The sequence below is a fragment of the Sinohyriopsis cumingii genome, chromosome 11, assembly GCF_028554795.1.
Source record: "Sinohyriopsis cumingii isolate HCF-2022 chromosome 11, ASM2855479v2, whole genome shotgun sequence".
In the NCBI taxonomy this organism is placed as follows: domain Eukaryota; kingdom Metazoa; phylum Mollusca; class Bivalvia; order Unionida; family Unionidae; genus Sinohyriopsis; species Sinohyriopsis cumingii.
The window spans coordinates 87,970,920-87,990,241 of NC_142971.1; the positions used below are offsets into that span (position 1 = coordinate 87,970,920).

At 36.4% G+C, this 19,322-nt stretch overlaps 1 protein-coding gene across 2 annotated transcripts in view; it reads right to left on the minus strand.

Annotated features, from left to right (window-relative positions):
* Positions 1-19,322, minus strand: part of LOC149788929 (serine/threonine-protein kinase Nek4-like) — a 110,384-nt gene that overhangs the window by 37,685 nt on the left and 53,377 nt on the right. The window contains exon 1 of one of the 2 annotated variants that reach the window (XM_089975070.1): positions 12,990-13,128. The exons of the other annotated variant lie outside the window; for it this stretch is intronic. Coding sequence (XP_089831196.1) covers positions 12,990-13,097 — 108 coding nt within the window. The 5' untranslated portion in view covers positions 13,098-13,128. Of the gene's footprint in view, positions 1-12,989; positions 13,129-19,322 lie in introns of those variants that run through there. 2 annotated transcript variants of the gene reach the window in all.

Genomic DNA, 19,322 nt, shown 5'->3' on the forward strand with positions numbered 1-19,322 from the left:
ATATTTTTTTCTAAATTGAAAAATTCTTCTAATGATATAAAAGTCTTAATTAGGTTGTCTACACACACACACACACACACACACACACACACACACAAAAAAAAAACACTAAATTCCTGTTCTTGACCACAAGAGGTATTTGCTTGATGAAGGTAACAAGGTTTTTGTCATAAAGTCAAAGACCAAACATAAAATATGTGTAGAAAAATCAATCCATTTCTGAAATGGCCTCAAAATCTAGATATGTATATGTACCAGCAAGCAAGCCAAATTTAATTATTCCACCTAAAGTGGTTGTTGCCCCTAAAGTTGCAAAATAAATGTCAAAAAGTCTTTAAAAAATGTTTTTAAAAATGTTTAAGCTAGCTGTAATGGTCAAAACACTAATCAGATCATGTACATATAAAAACAAATGTCTAATTCATTTTTCAACCTCATATTTTTTTTGCTTAATGGTGCTAATCAAATGTTTTGGTTACAAAATCCATACATTTCAAAAATGTATATAAAAACCTGAAATAGATTTATGTTTGGAAAACATATATACCCAAACTGTAGATATGCAGAACTAGAATTTCATGTAAAACAAATTAACAGATTAAAATTCTTTTGGGAAATACTTAAATATCTTCATGAAATCAATCTGGTCATCCACAAGTAAGTTCAAACATACATACAAAATTTCAGTAGCCTACCTGATGATGTTCTTGTTTAATCATGCTAAAACATTTTCATTAAAACAAATGATGTCCAAAAATATTTTAAAAAATGCAAACATATATTTCAGACATTGCAGAAATAATTAAAAAAATGTAATCATGTCATCTACATACAACTACATACAGACTTTGAAAAAAGTTACATATTTCTGTCTCATGTACTTTTCGTTTAATTGTGTTACCATGATTTTTTAACTAAAAGGTCTAAAGATGAGAAAAGCTGCTATGATGGCCTGAAAACTAAATCAAATAACCTACATCTATAAACAAATATAAAATTTAATTTGCCTTCTTTGAGTGACTTTTTTTAATCATGCTAAAATGGTGTTTATGAGCAAAGACACAAAGACACAAACAAGGTCCAAAACGTTATTTAAAAAATATGTGGAAAAAAATGCTTTCATGGCCTGCCAATTGAATGCTGCCATCTACAAATAGACAAAAACATGCATATATAATTTCATTTCTACCTTAAGTGGATTTTGCTTAAAGTTTAAAAGGTAAATTAAAAAATGAAATAAAAGAGAAAAAAATTGAAAATAAAAGCAACAAACAAAAGAAAACAAGAGTCCCTCAAATGAACTGATGATTAACCAAGTGGAAAACTTTTCCAGAAAATCAAACTATGACTATTTGTTCCATTTAACTGTTGAGTGTTGAAACCATCTCTTATATTCTTCAGTGACAATAATATATTCAACTTAGCTGCTGTTGTGGATTAATTGGATGTCATATTGACATCATTTTCAATCAGGACTGATTAGACATCGTTAGATGTCTTTTGTGGTGAAATCCTCATGTCAAAAGTGATCACATTCAAGAGGGGTCTCAAAACTCACTTATTTCAACTGGAAGAACAAACTTAAAGGCCTAATAATGTTTCCTACCTTAAATATTCTCGGCATGTTTTTATATATATATATAATGTTTTCTAATTTCATGGTGTTTTGTTTTTTTTGTAATCATATCATTATATGTTTTTTATCTTATAGGTACTGTCTAATCTTGTAAAGTGCTTAGAGCTTCTAAAGATTAGGCGCTATACAAAGTCCTCATTATTATTATTATTAAAAGCAGTTATGCTAACATCAACAGAAATGATGCTGACTGCAGTTAGTCAAATTATTAATTAAGCCACTCAGCAATGACTGTCAGATTCAGTGAGTGAAAATCTGGCAATAGGAAGTGGATTATGGTTGAGAATGTGAGTGGAGTGACAAAAGTTGTTTTGGGGTGTTGTTGGTTGTTTGTTTGTTTTTTTTGGCTGGTTACTGCTCTGTTGTCATAGGTGCTTAAACCACATAGCAAGAAAGGGCAAAGCCAACAAGTGATCTATAATTTAAAATATAAATTATTTCCCTAAACTATAAAGTGAAATTTTTTTTTTAAATAGCATGGTATAAATTCCTAAAATTTCCAAACCTTCTCCCAATTCCAGGGTAGTCTGAATATCCTCCAAAGGTATTCCAAATGAAAATTTTAATGTGCTTATGTGCTAGTTTTTACTTGAATTCAAGGTAAATCCAAAGAATATTAAGTTTCAAAAATGTTATTGAATGCTTCACAGTAAAATCCAAAGATATTAATATATCCAAGTCTCTGAATAATTTCACAATAATCCAGTATTTGTTAAAGTCTGTTTAAAATAAATGTTCTAAACTCTGCAATTCCAATGAATGGTTATCAGCTTAAATAAATAAATCAATCAAGGCTCTCAATGTATCTCTAACAAGACAGATATAATTCTCCAGAATGAGGAATGCTGCACAAATATCTCTTTATATAATCACTTAATACCCAGTAGAAAAACAATAATTAGACTTTCTAGAATTAATCATTTAATATTATGAAATACATTTTCAATGATCACATCAACAACTGTTGTTCAAGTTTTTACCCAATCAAAAACTATGGCAGTTTGATCTTCCTATAGTAAAAATGCCCTCTTGGACCACGTGATGTTATTTTGACCTCATTCGCGCCGCTAATGGCCTATATAGACCAAGTGATCATATTTACTTTAACTTGGTGCATCAACCTTGAGCTTTTAGGAATTGAAATAGTACTAGTTATACACATGTACTCTTTTCATATACACAACCCATTCAAATGATCTTAAAAATAAAAATGTCATTAACTAAATGACTTTATAATTTAAAAAAAAAAAATATATATATATATATATATATATATATATATATATATATATATATATATATATATATATATATAACACTGCCTGCATCACTGTATGGCTCTTCCTTGGGCCACTTCACTTTCATTGATTAATAATGCTAATAATCCACAAGTTGCACAACTTGTGTGGCTGCTTACTAAAATGGGCAAAAGTCAGCGGGAATAGAGCCTGTGACGAATGCATGACCAAAGGAGCCAAATCTCTTATTTTCATACTACTTAATGATTTGCACCATTTAAAATATATTTGAACTTACTTTCAGATATACTTTATAAAAAAATAGTGATTTTCTTTCCTTGTAAGCGTGTCACATGCCTTGAGGACATATAATATTAAAAAAATATTCCAGATATCTAAATATATATGTACTTCGTAATATACACACGTCTGAATAAACGATAGAATAAAATATCACAATGATAAACCACAGAGAAATAAAACAGTTCTGATTGAATATTCCAGTTATCATTAAATAAAGCATTACAAACGAATTCATGCTAGTTTAATAGACTTTATAAAATAATAAACGACAAATAAAAAATAATATAAGGACATAATAATAAAATAATAATAATAACAATAACAACAACAACAATAACAATTCATTATAATAATTGAACAAATAAAAAGAATCAACGCATATGTCTTTAATAGCAGTAGTAGTAGTATATAATAGTGTGTGTGTGTGTGTGTGTGTGTGTGTGTGTGTGAATAGTATTCCGTCGCTTTACTTTAAAAAGTATATAATCAAAGTATTTCTGCGGAAAGATCCAATGTGAAATACTGCCTCGCCCGTTTAGTCTCCGCAACCAGTGATGTAAAAAAACCAACAAAAAAAAAAAAGCGGAGATCTTGTTGGTTTCATTCAAGTGGTTTGCATGTAGGAAATCACCACCACATGGATGCTTATTCGATTCCTTGCAACGGATCAACAAGGCCATTTATTACAACTGCCTCGGCACTAACTACTTGTATTGCCGTGTCCTAAAACACCAACCGAAGCATACAAATATAAGGCGGGTTTCTGATGGGGTTGGGGTTAGGGGGTGTTGTTGTTTTGTTTTATTTTTTATTTTTTCCTTCAGTTTTGCTAACAAGCTTCTTGTGAAGGACTAGTCTGATAAATCATCCCCCAATTCTGTAATGTTATTTTGTTGGTTTGCATTGCTTTTAACGCTGTCATTTGATCCATCGATTTTATAATTTGTCGCGTTGTTGAATCGTGACAATAGTCACATGATAAAATGTTTATAACGTGAAAATCACATGATACATCCGCGGATGCTAGACACTCAGTACCGTCGTCGCTAAGTAAGAAGGTCTGCTATCTAGTGATTAACTATCCAATTTTGGATATTATCCTAACACCGACCAGCTTGGCTGACACGTATGTATGTCAAGAGTCTAACAAAATAATTCTAAACACTTGGCCCTTTATGTATTTTAATGTGATGACTTGCTATAGTCAATCGAATAATATGTATTGATATTGTACTTTAAACCAAGTAAAGTTCTACGCAAAAATATGCTACCATGAGTTTTTTTTTATAAAATATAAAATTGCCCATGTCCGTCGTCAAATCTTCAGTTTCTAAGGCGCCTAGGTTTTGCACGTCCTCAAACTCTTCAATTTCAGAGGTCAATAAATCTTGCAAAATGGCATGGTATGTTGACTTCTCATGTTGCTCCACACACTAGGCCACGCACACCGCATTTAATGGCCGATACCAGTGGAGAAAGTCAAGATGGCGCAAGTAGTATAAAACTGCGCAGGCAATAAAGAAATAGCATCCAATCAGTTATTTCCAGCTGTGACTTCACTGGGTCTTTTTAAGAGTCACTCGGCAGTACAGTCATTGTCAGTCGTGGACGGTGAGAGATTACGCACTTGTATGGCTGTACTTTATTTGTATATGCATTATTTAAATGAAAGTTTTATCGACTGTGTTTTATCGTGATTTTACATTATGCTCCTACATATTCGAATTTACCTATTTTCAAGTTATTGAGCATACCTGTATTTTAAAATGCATTATTGAAACAGATAGAGGGATAGGGATGGGTGAGATTAAGGTGGTAATACAGCTGTCAGGTAGATTCTAGACTTACCTGATCTCTGTTACAATAACTGAATATTTTCCTTTTCCCTTTGGCCAGGCATTGATGATATTTTGACTTCAGGATAGATATTACTTGATGTAAAGCAATGCCAAGAGTTTTATGCAATTTCGAATAGGGATAATATGGTATGTTGAAGACAAACCATCAAGATGCAAAATGCGTCAATGCAGTTAAAACCAGGGCCGTAGGGAGCGATCAAGGGTCCTGGGGTAAGAAACACCCGGGCCTCTCCTAGTTCTTGTTCAAACAAAATTTAAAAGGTGTTATTCGGCCCGGACTCTTTAAGGGCCAGGCCACGGAGAAATATCCCTTGTCGGCCCTGGTTAAAACTTTATGAAACATGAATGTCTATATGCCCCTCGTAGTGCAAAATTAAAAACTCTTCCAAATAAATTACGACATCAATGAATCAACTGAGCTAACTCACCATGCAAAGACTTGTGGTGCAATATTTAACAAAGTGTTTAGGTATTAACTTTGTGTTTACTTGAGACTTCAAATGTTTATTGCTCAAATATGCAGGAATCTTATAGTTATATATGGTCTACTAGAACTGTTTCTGCGTGAGTGACACACAAGAGTATATCACGCTGCTAGTCAAACAGCTCTGAGAATTTTCAAAGACATACAATTTGTGTTTATGGGTCAATCGACTGACTTGGATAACACCCTTTTCGCGACATGGGGTTAACAATTCTGCATTATCTGTATACCTTACACATGCTATATATGTTACATTATGTTTACAATGTTTTTACTTTTAATTTGAAATTTTTTGGACTTCCGTTGTTGTACATATTTTCTAATCACGTTCTACTGTCTTTTTCTGCTTTTCATTTCTTCGTCTAGGTCTTGTGGGTGCACATACCGAGACAGCAATACACATTATACGGGCAGTGCTCTTCATATTGGGTTCACTGAAGAGCATTTCGCATATGTAATACACACCCTTTTCGCGGGTGCACAATTCAGCGTTATCTGTATACCTGTAAGTATGATATACATGTTCCATTATGCTTACAATGTTTAACTTTTATTTTAATTTGCATGTATGGACTTCCGTTGTTGTACACGTTATCAATCATACGGGCACTGCTCTTCATATGGGTTCACTGAAGAGCATTTCGCACATGTAATACACCCATTTTCGCTGGTGCACAATTCGGCATTATATGTATACCTGTACACATGATATATTTGTTCCGATATGTTTACAATGTTTTACTTTTATTTTAATTTTCATTTATGGATTTCCGTTGTTGTACACGTTATCATATCACTAACTACTACATGGTTCTGCGTTTCAATTCTTCGTCTAGGTCTCGTACGTGCACAGACCGAGACAGCCATCCACATCATGTGGGCACTGCCCTTCATATGGGTTCATTGAAGAGCAATTCTCACAGGTTATAAACACCTTTTGGCGGGTGCACAATTCGGCATTATCTGTATACTGGTACATGGGATATATGTTCATTTATGTTTACATTGTTGTTACTTTATATCGTGATTTAGACGTTTGGCCTAGGTAGTCTGGAATAAAGAATTATTTTGTTTTCTTATTATGCTTTTTTTCATTACATGTTTTCTTCGCGTGTTTGCTGCAGTCCCCCCCCCCTTTTTTTTTTCTTCTTTCTTTCTTCTTTCCGCTTCCTTTATTCATTTTGGGGCTACACAGAGCGCTAGATGTGGCGGGCACTCTCTGTGTGGTGGCGGTCTGAGCCCCAAATTTCAAGCACTTGAGCTTCATTATGTATGTAAACCATTATAGCAGTAACTTTGATCTGCAGTTGTATATCTTTTGCCTTGAATTGTATTTATTTCTATAGATAATCTATACTGAAGTCACTAAAAGTGGCCTGCAGCAACAATCATGGAATATGTTATTTCTTCCCTGGGGCCGAACACTAAACCCGCTCGCCTTGCAGTATCGTTCCTGATTCTGTTATCTGTGTCCACAGTCTTGCTTTCCCTCGGGCTATAAACAAACACCTAACCATAAAACTACTTACGCCTGCGTAAGTACATTTATGAATGGTGTGAGGAGGTTGGGTCTACTTTTTTACCTTTCTCTGTTATGACAGTGAACATAGCCCTGAAGGGCCAATTGAATTGCCCGGAGTGATCACATGGGCTTCACTGGCCAATCATTTGTCAGGGCTTGCAATTGCGCACAGTTACTTGAATGGTAATTATGGTCACTTTCAACTGAACTGCAGGAGAGCAGAGACGCAATCCTGGATTCAGAAAATATTTGGTGTGGAATTTTAACTCCCACCGCTGCCCCTACACCCTCCCCCCTTTTTTCTCTCATTGTTTTCTTCTTCATTCATACGGATGTGAATCCTGCGTGTATATATATATATATATATATATATATATATATATATATATATATATATATATGTGTATTTATTGGAGTGTAGGCATTCAGGTTTTATGATGTTGCATATATAGATGTGTTTATATATATATATAGAGAGAGAGAGAGAGATACGGTGAATTTTATGGATCATACTTCATGAACAATAACGAATTTTGTTACTGTCCATTAATATAATCGTCTGGCTCAATAGTCAATCGTTCTTTCGCATTGTGTATTTCATTATTGATATTTCACGTGGTTTTTATTTATATTGTGTGGCGGTCTGAGCCCCAAATTTCAAGCACTTGAGCTTCATTATGTATGTAAACCATCATAGCAGTAACTTTGATCTGCAGTTGTATATCTTTTGCCTTGAATTATGTTTATTTCTATAGAAAATCTATACTGAAGCCACCAAAAGTGGCCTGCAGCAACAATCATGAAGTATGTTATTATTTCTACTCTGGGGCCGAACACTAAACACGCTCGCCTTGCAGTATCATTCCTGATTCCGTTATCTGTGTCCACAGTCTTGCTTTCCCTCGGGCTATAAACAAACACCTAACCATAAAATTTGTGTTTATGGGTAAATCGACTGACTTGGATATTACTCGTTGTTCAAATATGTACGTATTAAATATATGTACAAAAAAAAGAAGAAAGCTGACGGCTATCATTTGTGCTAAAAAGTGCATTTTACCATCATAGATGTACTGATTTTAATTGCTCAAGGTTATGAAATCCAAATGACACGAATCAATTGCAAAATTTTGCAAATGCGACAGTATAATGTATAATTAGTCAAATATACAGGAATCTTACGGATGCCTATGATGTATTAGAACTACTGCTGCTTAAGGTCTGATAACTCAGGTATCACAAAATGACTCATGCAGCTCTGAGAATTTTCAAAGAATGCAACTAGCGTCTAAGGCTCAGTTCGCTAGCTTAAATATTGCTTGTTGTTAACATATGTACATTGTCTTTTTGGAACTACTGCTAAATATATGTACCAAAAAATGAGCAAAGTTGATGGCTATTAATTCATTATTCCTGCCAGATGGGGTATTTTATCGTCATGGTAACATTGATTCTTCGAGTTAAAGGTGATCAAATCAAATTACAGTAATCAATTGCACAATTCACTGAACAAATCAAATTACATGAATCAACTGCACAATTCTGCAGGTGCAACATTTAACCTGTATAAACAGTTACCATACAAAATGTATACAAAATATATCCATCTATACCCAAATTATAACTCAAATAGTGCTGCTACCAAATGTACCTGTACGGTTTCTAAATTAATGATCTTTTCTGTTTGGGTATGCCACGTATGAAATAAATGTTCTTGAAACTCAACAGGTGTTGAATGTTTTAAAGCGCTATTATTCCATTTTTTTTTACTGCATATATATTCTTGCCAGCAAAGATTCTGACCAAGCGTTCTTCTCCAAAACGAACACTGCATAAATAGGTATCAATTGTATTATAAACATAATTCCATACACCCGACCACGTTATCTATTCTAAAAGAAATGTATGCTCAATGACATGAAAATCGGATTATTAAAAATGTTTAAATTTGAAGTAAAATAAAGGTAAAACACAGTCGCTCAAACTTTTTTTTTTGAATAAAGCATTTCTTACACTACAAAGAACATATATACAATTGCGCAATCTCTTACCGTACCCCACTTTAAGACTTAGGCCTACACAATGGCAGAAAATTACAGTAATGCATAGTGACACTTTAAGCAAATACTTAGGTCTGCTTCTTTAATTGACAAAATTGTGACTAGTACAACGAAAAGGCCGGTGGAGATACAGCTGGAAATAACTGATTTAATGCCATTTTTGTTATTGCCAACGTATTTTTGTACTAAGTTCGCCATCTTGATGTTCTCTACCCATATTGGCCAGTCAACTGTGCGTGCCTGGTCTCGTGTGCGGAGCATCATGGGAGGTCAGGGTACCATGCTATCCTGCATTAGTCCACAGTCCAAGAATGTCTAAACAGAAGTGATCTGCTTTCTTAAAACACTGGAACTTGTGAAGTTTGGATAGCAGATGTTCAAGATAAACCAATCTAAGGCAAATATTTGATAAAGATTTCGTTCCGAAGCTAAAAAAAATGTAAAAGGAATGAAAGCAAATTATATGCAAGTACCTTGCAAATTATAGTTATCCATTGGTTCATATCGTGATCTAGCAAAGCAATGAAAGTTATGACATTCTTATTCGTATATATTGTAAATTAGCTTCACGCAGAACTGCCATTTTCTTCTAAAATATAAAGAGCGGGAAAAAGGTATCCTCTTATCCAGTGTTTATATTTCTAAATTCATAATTGAAATTGTCGGCAAAAATATATCCACGATGTTTTCACGCGAGTTCAACATTTATCCTACTTACAGTTCGAAAAATGAAGTTTTAAGTATTGTCTTTCTGTCACTTTCTGCAATTTGGGCTTTGATTGTCGTGCAAGTCTAAGTGTTCATGTCAATGAATGTCATAATAGTTTTCTCAATTGTTTCCGACACTACGTACGGACCTGTTTCCTCCTTTTTAAACGTTTGACCTGTGGGGTGCAGAATGTTTGAAACGCTGGACAGCATTTCTCTGGAAGATTTTTCAGTTAAGTGAAGACCCTGTGATTAGATCGTCCACTTTATCAAACACAGACATGTCCTGTACTGGGGCTGACTGAACACCGTGAATAAACTGTCACGAGCGCGGCATCCAATGATTGGCTAAGAAATGGAGATGTGTCCACTAAGTTCCATCGGGGGAAATGTGATTGACCGTAGATGACGCTCTCGTCATAAAAAATGATTGTTTATGATTTATTTTCACTAGATTTCGGTGCAGCTTTCCAATTAATCAGTAAGATAATAAGAACGCGTGTGTTCCAATGTGGTAGCACCTTATGGGGGAAGATTAGTTGCTCCCTGGTCAAAACCCTTTAACATTTACGTTATGGTGTTATCACAGCGGAATACACTATGCACCATCGCCCCTCTGGTGTCTGGAAATTTACTATCCAATTTCGGATATTGTTCCCGACCAGCTTGACGGACACGCATGTATATTAAGAGTCGACACGCATGTATATTAAGAGTCTAACCAAACTGTCCGAAACACGTGATCCCTTTACATATTTCGCTGTGATGACATGTTAAAGTCAGTCTACTGTATGTATTAATTCTAATTTGAATTAAGCAAATTTCTTTGTAAAAATGTGCTAACGTGTATTGTTGGGTTTTTGGGGGGCAAAACGTAAACTTGCCCATGCTCGTTGGAGCACTTCCTGTGTCAGATCTTCAGTTTCGGAGATGCGTAAGTTTTGCACGTTGTCAAGCTCTTATAAAGGTCAGTAAAAGAAATGTGTACTGCGCCGTTAGGTCATTTATAATATTTACCATAGGTCCAGGCAGACCCAGTATGCCTAAATATAAGTAATCAGTTTTGAAAACTTATGAAATTTGCATTGAAACACGGTCTAACACACAACTGGAAGTTGCTCGGCAATTTCTTCCAAATTGAGAAAGAAACCTCGGGTGTAAATCGCCGCCTCAGATAACTATATCTGAACGAATTTTGTTGGTGTGGACTAATGGCTCAGTGCCCGAATAAAGTCTCAGTCTATTTTTAGAGCAGTTTTTCCTCTCATTGTGGTGGTGATACAAGAGTTAGATTTGGGCATTCTTGGTGTTGATTTAAAGGTAATTGTTCATTCTTTAGAATTTGAGAATGAATGTGTGGTTGCCTGTGTGCACAGTGAGTAATGAGGTACTGATGCTGATCCGGAAGTGAACTCTGTGACCCCGTGCACGGTGCTTTTGACAGTATTTGGACACAGTGGAAAGTTTAGTACATAGAAACAAATGTAGAAACCATATATGCAAAATAATTGTGATATGGGTCCTCTTTGTTCCATACCCATAAAATGGTATCCCAAATGTTTATTGTTAATGCTAGACACATGACATTCCGATATATCGTGTAAACTGACTTTAAAAAATAGTTAATTGATGTGTTTATAATGGGGTGACAAAATGAATAACACATATATGCTTTTTACGGCTTTCAGTAATTGTTTATAAACATAGTTATATGGTACTTACTGCGAGGATGAATATGAATACTCTATAACAACCTACTCAGGTTGGCTACTAAGCCATTTTGAGTTGTTTACGAATGAAACGTATCAAGATAAATATAGTTCAAAGGGATACAATGTACTTTCCCCAAGTCTATGTACCCTTGGAAGTAGGAAAACAGCAAAATGATGTTTAATATAAAATACATTCGTTTTTATTGTTTAGTTTGCTTAGGACATTGACTGACGTAGTTCGGTATTATGGCATAAACCGACATCCCAATGTAATGAACCACTTTACTTTATGCATTATTAATTACTAATAATAATTGTTAACTGACACTCTAGTGATTAGACCAGAAATGTCCAAACAGATTATTTGAATTTAATTTTTGTACAATTGATGTTAACATGGTTACCAGTTCCACATGAGCAAATGTTCATATATTTTAGAATGTTTGGGATCAGAAGTTCACATTCAATACATAATACTGAATTTCACTGTAACTATGGTTGATCTGTTAGGCACATATCTAGCTGCATGCATTTAAAATATCCTAAATGTTGTTTCCATCGTGCATATGCTTATGTATGGCAATATATTTTTCTTTAATACTTTGACAGAGTGGTGTATTGTCGCGTCACCTGATATCACAACCCAATGAACCATTCAATTTAATAAGTATTAACCGACACTCTTAAAAATATAACAGAAGTGTTTAAACAGACCATCTGAATTCTGTTTGCAGAGTTGATCTTAATAAATACACGGTACATGTCCCACATAGGCAAATGTGTTATGGATCAGAATTTCGCATTTAGTTGAATGATATAGCATCTGTTGGTTCCAATAGTTGATCTGTGGGGCATATACTTGGCTGTATTCACTTGCAATATCCAAAATTGTTATTTCCATCATGAATGAGCTTACTTGTGGAAATATCTTTTAAGTACATTGGTACCTAGCGTCCTCTGTACTAAGTAATAATTGTTGTACCGATGGTCAAATCTCACCATCCCAACATTACCATAAACTTAATCAGAATGTGACTGCGTGTGATTTAGATTTTTAACGTAGCTTTAACAATTTTTCAGTCATATCGCTACGATATCTGCAGTGTGCCAGTGTTTAGTGATGTCTAGTTCTAGGACATCATGCCGCAGACATGTAGCATGATGTCCCACCCAGTCACATTATCCTGACAACAGGCCGACCAGCCCTAACACTAACCTCTTAATGCTCAGCGCCTAGCGAGGCAACTGTTATTACCATTTTTCTCTTTGGTATGACTCGGCCGGGGATCGAACCCGCGACCTCCGGAGGCGGACGTTCTAAACATTTGGTCACCGTAGCGGTCAAACTTAATCAGAAATATTCTTCCTTATTAATTATTAAGTCTGTAAATGGCTGAACATAATCTGATAAACATTCTCATATAAACCTCATATATTTTGGGGATGAATTGTCAATTCAATACATACCCATTGCTTCACATTTCTGAGTGTCACTATGTCAAGTTGAGTGTTTTTCCCCCTGAATTGTGCTCTTAATCCCATTTTGAAATTTCCATATCTATCACATTTTAACATCTTTTACCTTCATCTTAGTGATGAATATGATCAAGTGAAAATGCTATATTTATTCAGGTCTGTCCTGGTATCTGGAACAAGGTGGAAGAGTTGGATTAGTTTTGGTTTGGAAGCTCTCCAGTTGTCAGGTTGTGATACCAAGGTTTTATTAAGACATATCCATTGCACCAAGTGACCAAGATTAGTTTATATTACCACACTGATATATTGTATCTCAACGACACGGCTTATGTCTTCATTGTACTAATCAGCACTATTGTTCAGTAAGGTAGTGCCTCCCTGGAACCTTATTTTCCTATTGCATTGTTTCCTTTTGTGGTTATTGACATTGAAATTCAAAGTATTTTTGCTGTAAAACATGGTGTTGGTCCCATCAAAATGTGGAATTTGAGTGTGTTATTATTTATACTACCAAATGACTGTTTACCTGGCACAATAAATGTGGAACATAGCACTTGTCATTGTTTCTTTAGTGTGCACACCTATATGCATTTGAAAAGGCATATTGCAATTTGCTGCAGAAATGTTTTACATATGATACTAGAACTTAAGTGTAACTTTATACATCATCATGGGGTCCTGAGTGGCCGAGTGGTCTAAAGCGTTCCGGATCACTTCCATCTTACCTCTGTCTCCGTGGGTTCGAGTCTCAGGCTCGGCTAACGTGGGTACGTCAGAATGCCTGCCAGTAACTTCTTGTGGGTAGGTGGTTCATCCCTGGGTTTTACAGGGTTCTTCCTCCATCAGTTATACTGGCCGCCATGTATAGTCTATCTTGTGCTGGAAAAGGGCGTTAAACCCTAGAACAACAACAACAACAACAACAATACTTCATCATATTAGTATGTATGTGTTTTCTTAAAGTGCCTGACGGAAGAAATAGAGATTAAAAATTAATAAAACATATAATTCATTAATCTGATTACTGTTCCTTGACCGTCATAATTTTATAAGCACATGTCTACGATATGAACCGATAATAAGGATATTTGTGATGAGAGGTAAATGGGCCTTGTTATGCAATTGAAACAAAGCAATATTGACCATTGGGGGGCCAGCCGAACCCAGGAATGAGGTCACATGACTCGTTCAGCCAATGGAAGATAGTTTAGGAGTATGAATATATGGGTCAGCATCCTTAGCGTCACTTGCAAAGAATTCTTGGAGATACGGGTAGTATATTTAGAGATCATAAATTTTACATTTTTCTTCTTTTTCCTTTCGATCCTTTTAATTGTTCTTGTTTATTTGCACAATTATTTCTCATAATTGTGAGGATCATTTTCTTGCTCGCACTTTGGAAAGAAGAAGGTTAGTAGAATTTTCTTTATGTACATAGCCATCGTTTATTTTTTGGAAAGACAATGACAAAAGCACTTATTATCACAGGTGCTCGACGCGAGCTTGATGTTAAGAAAAAAAATAATAATCTAAAGAAAAAAAATTCATACAGAGTGACAAAAATACCCTAGATTACCCCCATGGATCTTAAACTAAGTCCGTCTTTTAATGTAACGGAAGTTTGTAATATAAACATGAAGGGTATCGGTGGGCGCACAATCGACAAGTTTTTGCGCCTTGACATGAATGAAGTCCGCTTAAGAAGCCCCGATATTGTAATTCTTTGATTGGGGACAACGATGTAAACGCAGAGACATCGCCAGAGGTAATTGCACATAAGATGGTCGCATTGGCTACGCTTTTACATAAGAAATATAAGGTTAAACAGATCATTCTGTGTCAGCTTATGCCTAGATTCCCGGCAACGTTACACCAAGTTGGGGTCGCGGAAATACTAAACCATAACAATGAAGCAGCCGATAAAAACTATAAGGATATGTACTGTCACTTAGCAAAGGAAGTCAATGATATTGTGCGATCTAAAGTGTCTGCTTATCCTTATTTAACATTTTGGGACCATAATAGCAAATTTGCCTTCGATAGGCCTCATGTGAGGGAGAAGTTTCGCTCAGATGGCATTCATTTGTCCCATAAAGGACAGTGGCACCTTTATAAGTCACTTCGGGGAGCTCTTCTCAATGCATGTTATAAAATAACGCACAATCATTCAACGATAACTTGGGTAGGTTAGCTCTTATACTAATTTTGCTTTCAATTTTATTTGTATCTGCCCATAAAGGGAGATATCAGGCCAGGTCCCGTACCTGTTCCTTTGTTTTTCGTAAACAACCTTAGTGTCTGCCATTGTGGAGGCACTGGGTCAGGTCCGGTACCTGATCCTTTTGGGACTTGTTCCTGGCAAGCCACTCTGGTCTACATAATAGGGGTTCCCCATAATAATTTTGGTGCCCCCCCACCCTCAAGTTAAAAGATTATATACCAAATCCTTGTTCTTAAGTATTAATTATTTCACAAGGGGTCCTTTATGAGTGGCTTCCTGGAACATGTTTCAATACCTTTTGCTATCTGCTCACTTTAGAAGATAACAGACCAGGTCCCGTACCTGTCCTCTTTTTCTTTTGCACTTTTGCATCAGCCTGTTGGCCTGATAACAGGTCTGGTTGCATACCAGACCGCCACCTTCTATACATAAGCCATTTTGCTAAGGACAAAAGGTTTTATATATATATGTAGGTATATTTGTGTCTGTCAATGAAGAAATTATATCAGGTAACCTTGCATGCATTGGTTTGCCAATGACAATATGTTTGTGCATTTTTCATTAAATAATAACATGCCTTGTGCATAGGACCATACGAGGTAGTCCATATTACTTCTTTCTTACTATTTACTATTATGTTTAATACATTAATTTTTCTAACTTAACCAGATCATGCCACCCAAGCGCAAAGCATCAGCAGGGGGTTGAACGGGCTGTAAAGAGGGTTCAGTCATCTGGTTCACGGATTAGAGCAGTTGATCGCCAAAAACAGCAGCATGGAGCGGGAGCAACACATGCAGATACAGTAGACCAAGCTACCGTTGACCGGATAGCACAGCAGGTGGTACAGCAGATTACACCTGTGATCACTGCTCAAGTGGACAGAAAGCTGGACCACATCCTGGAGATGCTGCATGGGACCACTAGTCCACAACAACCTGCCATGTTGTCGCAGGAAACAGAGCAAGGGCCATCTGCCTCCTCAAGAGCCCAAACAGAAAGAAATGTTGAAACGTCCGTCGGGGGAAGCATTGCACAGGCTACTTCAGCCTTAACTGGAGTCTCTCATACAGGTATAGGTACTCTGAGTGATTTATTAGCACCTATTAATATATTAGATACACACAGTCAGTCCAACTTTGTAAGCACATCAATTAATATAACTGCCTCTATAACTAATAAAATTAAGCAGCAGATTTGGGATGGGACATACATAGCAGCAGGGAAGTTCTACAGACCAGATGTTCCAGACCAAATAAAGCTTCCTACGAGAACTTTCTCCGTAGAAGCCTCAGATTTCAAAAATAAGCCTTCCTACGAAAATTAATTTGCGTAAATTCACTCCCGACTGCAATTTTTTGTGTGCAAATTCAATGATTCTAGACAATGATTTTGGGGGGGGGGGGTAGGAGAATTTTGAAGTTTGTGAAATGGAATTTGGCTGCGAGTCTCATGAATAAATTTGATCAAGACCGATTCGATATCTACTACGCGGATCATGAAGATTAATCGTGATAAAACCATGCGGTGTTGCCTGGGCGCGGCTGAAGAAAATTTTGAATTTGTTTATGTCCATATCGCCGTTGCACCAAGTCTGATGAATATTTCTTAGCGTGTGAGTATCGACGCCATTGAACACCGATAAGATATTACAATTGTCCCTAATTACCTTTGGAATTTGCGTATATCGCTGCGTAACGTAAATCACATCGGTGTTCTTGTGTCGGCCACGCGAGAATATCCTAGCCGGATTAGTTTGCTTATCCAGCATAACATCATCGAAAACGACAAGATTATTAACATCGCCATCTAAATTTTCCACGGATGGGGTATCATTGATGTCTGTGATGAATTCTATCGTGCCTTCGTCGGTATTGTCGCTAAATTCTTTTAGTACTTGATAGCAACGCTGATCATCAACGGACGGTGCAACCAAATACAATTTATCCCATTTTAACCATCGCATTATCAAATTTAATAACAATTGCGTCTTTCCAGAACCGGATGGGCCGATAATTATCATCCTTATCGAATTCGGTAATACCGCGTTGTGTTTCGCTTGCTCACGTTTCTTCGTGGCCGAAAAATCAATTACATTCATGTTACTAGAATATTATGGATCTATATTGTGTTAAGTGTCGCACGCGCACAGCTACGATAAATCCAACCGAAATCGTCACACGCAATAACAGGAACGCAATTACAGGAGAATGCGAAGTTTGCAAGACACGCAAATTCAAATTTGTAAAAAAAAAAGTAGAAAAATCGGAGGAGACTTCACATCCCTCTTGTCAAAATTACCCGGAACTCCCTGGGCAAAATATCCCGGAGAAAAACATCTGCCAGGATACAATTACTGCGGACCCGGCACAAGGCTAGATATAAGACTCAACGATAAAAATCAACCAAATCCCGGCGAAGATCCAGTAAACGCCATCGATAACGCATGTTACTATCACGATCTTGCGTATCGCAGTGGGGATTTACAACAACGGCATCTCGCTGATGTCAAGTTAATTCATGCAATAGACGCAATTCCTAACAAAAATTTCAAAGAAAAATTGGCAACTTGGCTGGTAAAAGGCGCGATGAAAGGTAAATTAGTATTCGGCGCTGGTAAATAATAATGGAGCAGATATATTATTCTCCGCGAGGATTCTGGCAAGGAAAATCAGCAATAGCCAAACTCGCCAAAGCAGCAAAAGTAAAACAATCCACCGCTGAATCGTGGTTATCGAAACAGGCAATTTGGCAAATTTATCTTCCTCCGCCTAAGAGAATACCGTACGCGAGTTTCTCTGTCAGCGTCCCTAATGAAGTTCATCAGGCTGATCTTATGTTTCTTCCTCATGATACCGTCAACGGAGTCACATACAAATACGTATTAACGGTTGTTGATATCGCTAGCAGATACAAAGAGGCCGAACCGTTATCGAATAAAACAGCAACAGAAATTTCAAGAGCGTTTGAGAAAATTTACTCACGATCTCCGCTGACCTGGCCGAGGCTTCTTCAAATTGATCCAGGACGAGAATTCCTCGGCGCGGTTACTACATTGATGAAGAAGAATAATGTCAAAATCCGACGTGGCATAGTTGGTGTTCATCGTAATCAAGCTATCGTCGAAAGATTCAACAAAACACTAGCGGAAAGATTATTCAGATATCAGTACGCGCGTGAATTCATTCAAGATAGTCGATCTCACGATTGGGTAACAAGATTACCTCACGTGATTAACGTGCTAAATAACGAAGTAACTCGAACGATAGCAATGAAACCCGCAATTGCGATTACAAGATCGAAAATACCACTAAAGCGAGATTCCACAATTTCACCTGTGTTAGGTAGCGTCACGGTCAGGTATTTATATAAGGAAGGCGAGGCCGAAGGAGGAAGAAAAAGAGCAACCGATCCAACCTGGAGCGTAACAACACACAAAATATCAGCCGTAACAAGATCGTCAGGGAGACCGGCAATTTATTTCCTAGATTCACTAGCGCCACAGCGCGGATTTACCAAAGAAGAATTACAAATAATACCGAAAGATACTCAACTACCGCCAACGTCATTAATGTGAAATCGAATTCTACCTAACTGAGATAATTTTCTTACTCTCGACACGGCTAAATAAACTAAATTTGACCAGGAAATTCTATCATCGATAATCCAAACTTGGCCATCCACGGTTAATCCCTGCGACGAGTGTATCGTTGTTGCGTAGCCTAATTTCCATGGCGATCTTTCTGCGTTTATCGCATCATTGACAAGATTAATATCAACAAGAATAATATCATTCAAGACTAAGATCTTTTCCTCTCCGCATGGTAAAGTAACACTGATATTTTGTTTCCTGGTATCAGCGGGCCTGTAACACAACGGCACCTGTAATGTTGGAAATTTCTCGCAATGCAGTTTGAATAACATTTCCTGAATAGTATCGCGAACAATTTTTCTGCTAGCAACAATCAGATGATCGGGACGCCATAAATTAAGAAAAATATCCATCGGAGTCTCGTCGATTATTTTTCTCATCACATCGCATTGAATTTTATTCGGTCGCAATCGAATTAATTTCTTAAATTCGGTCAGTAAAATATCATCGG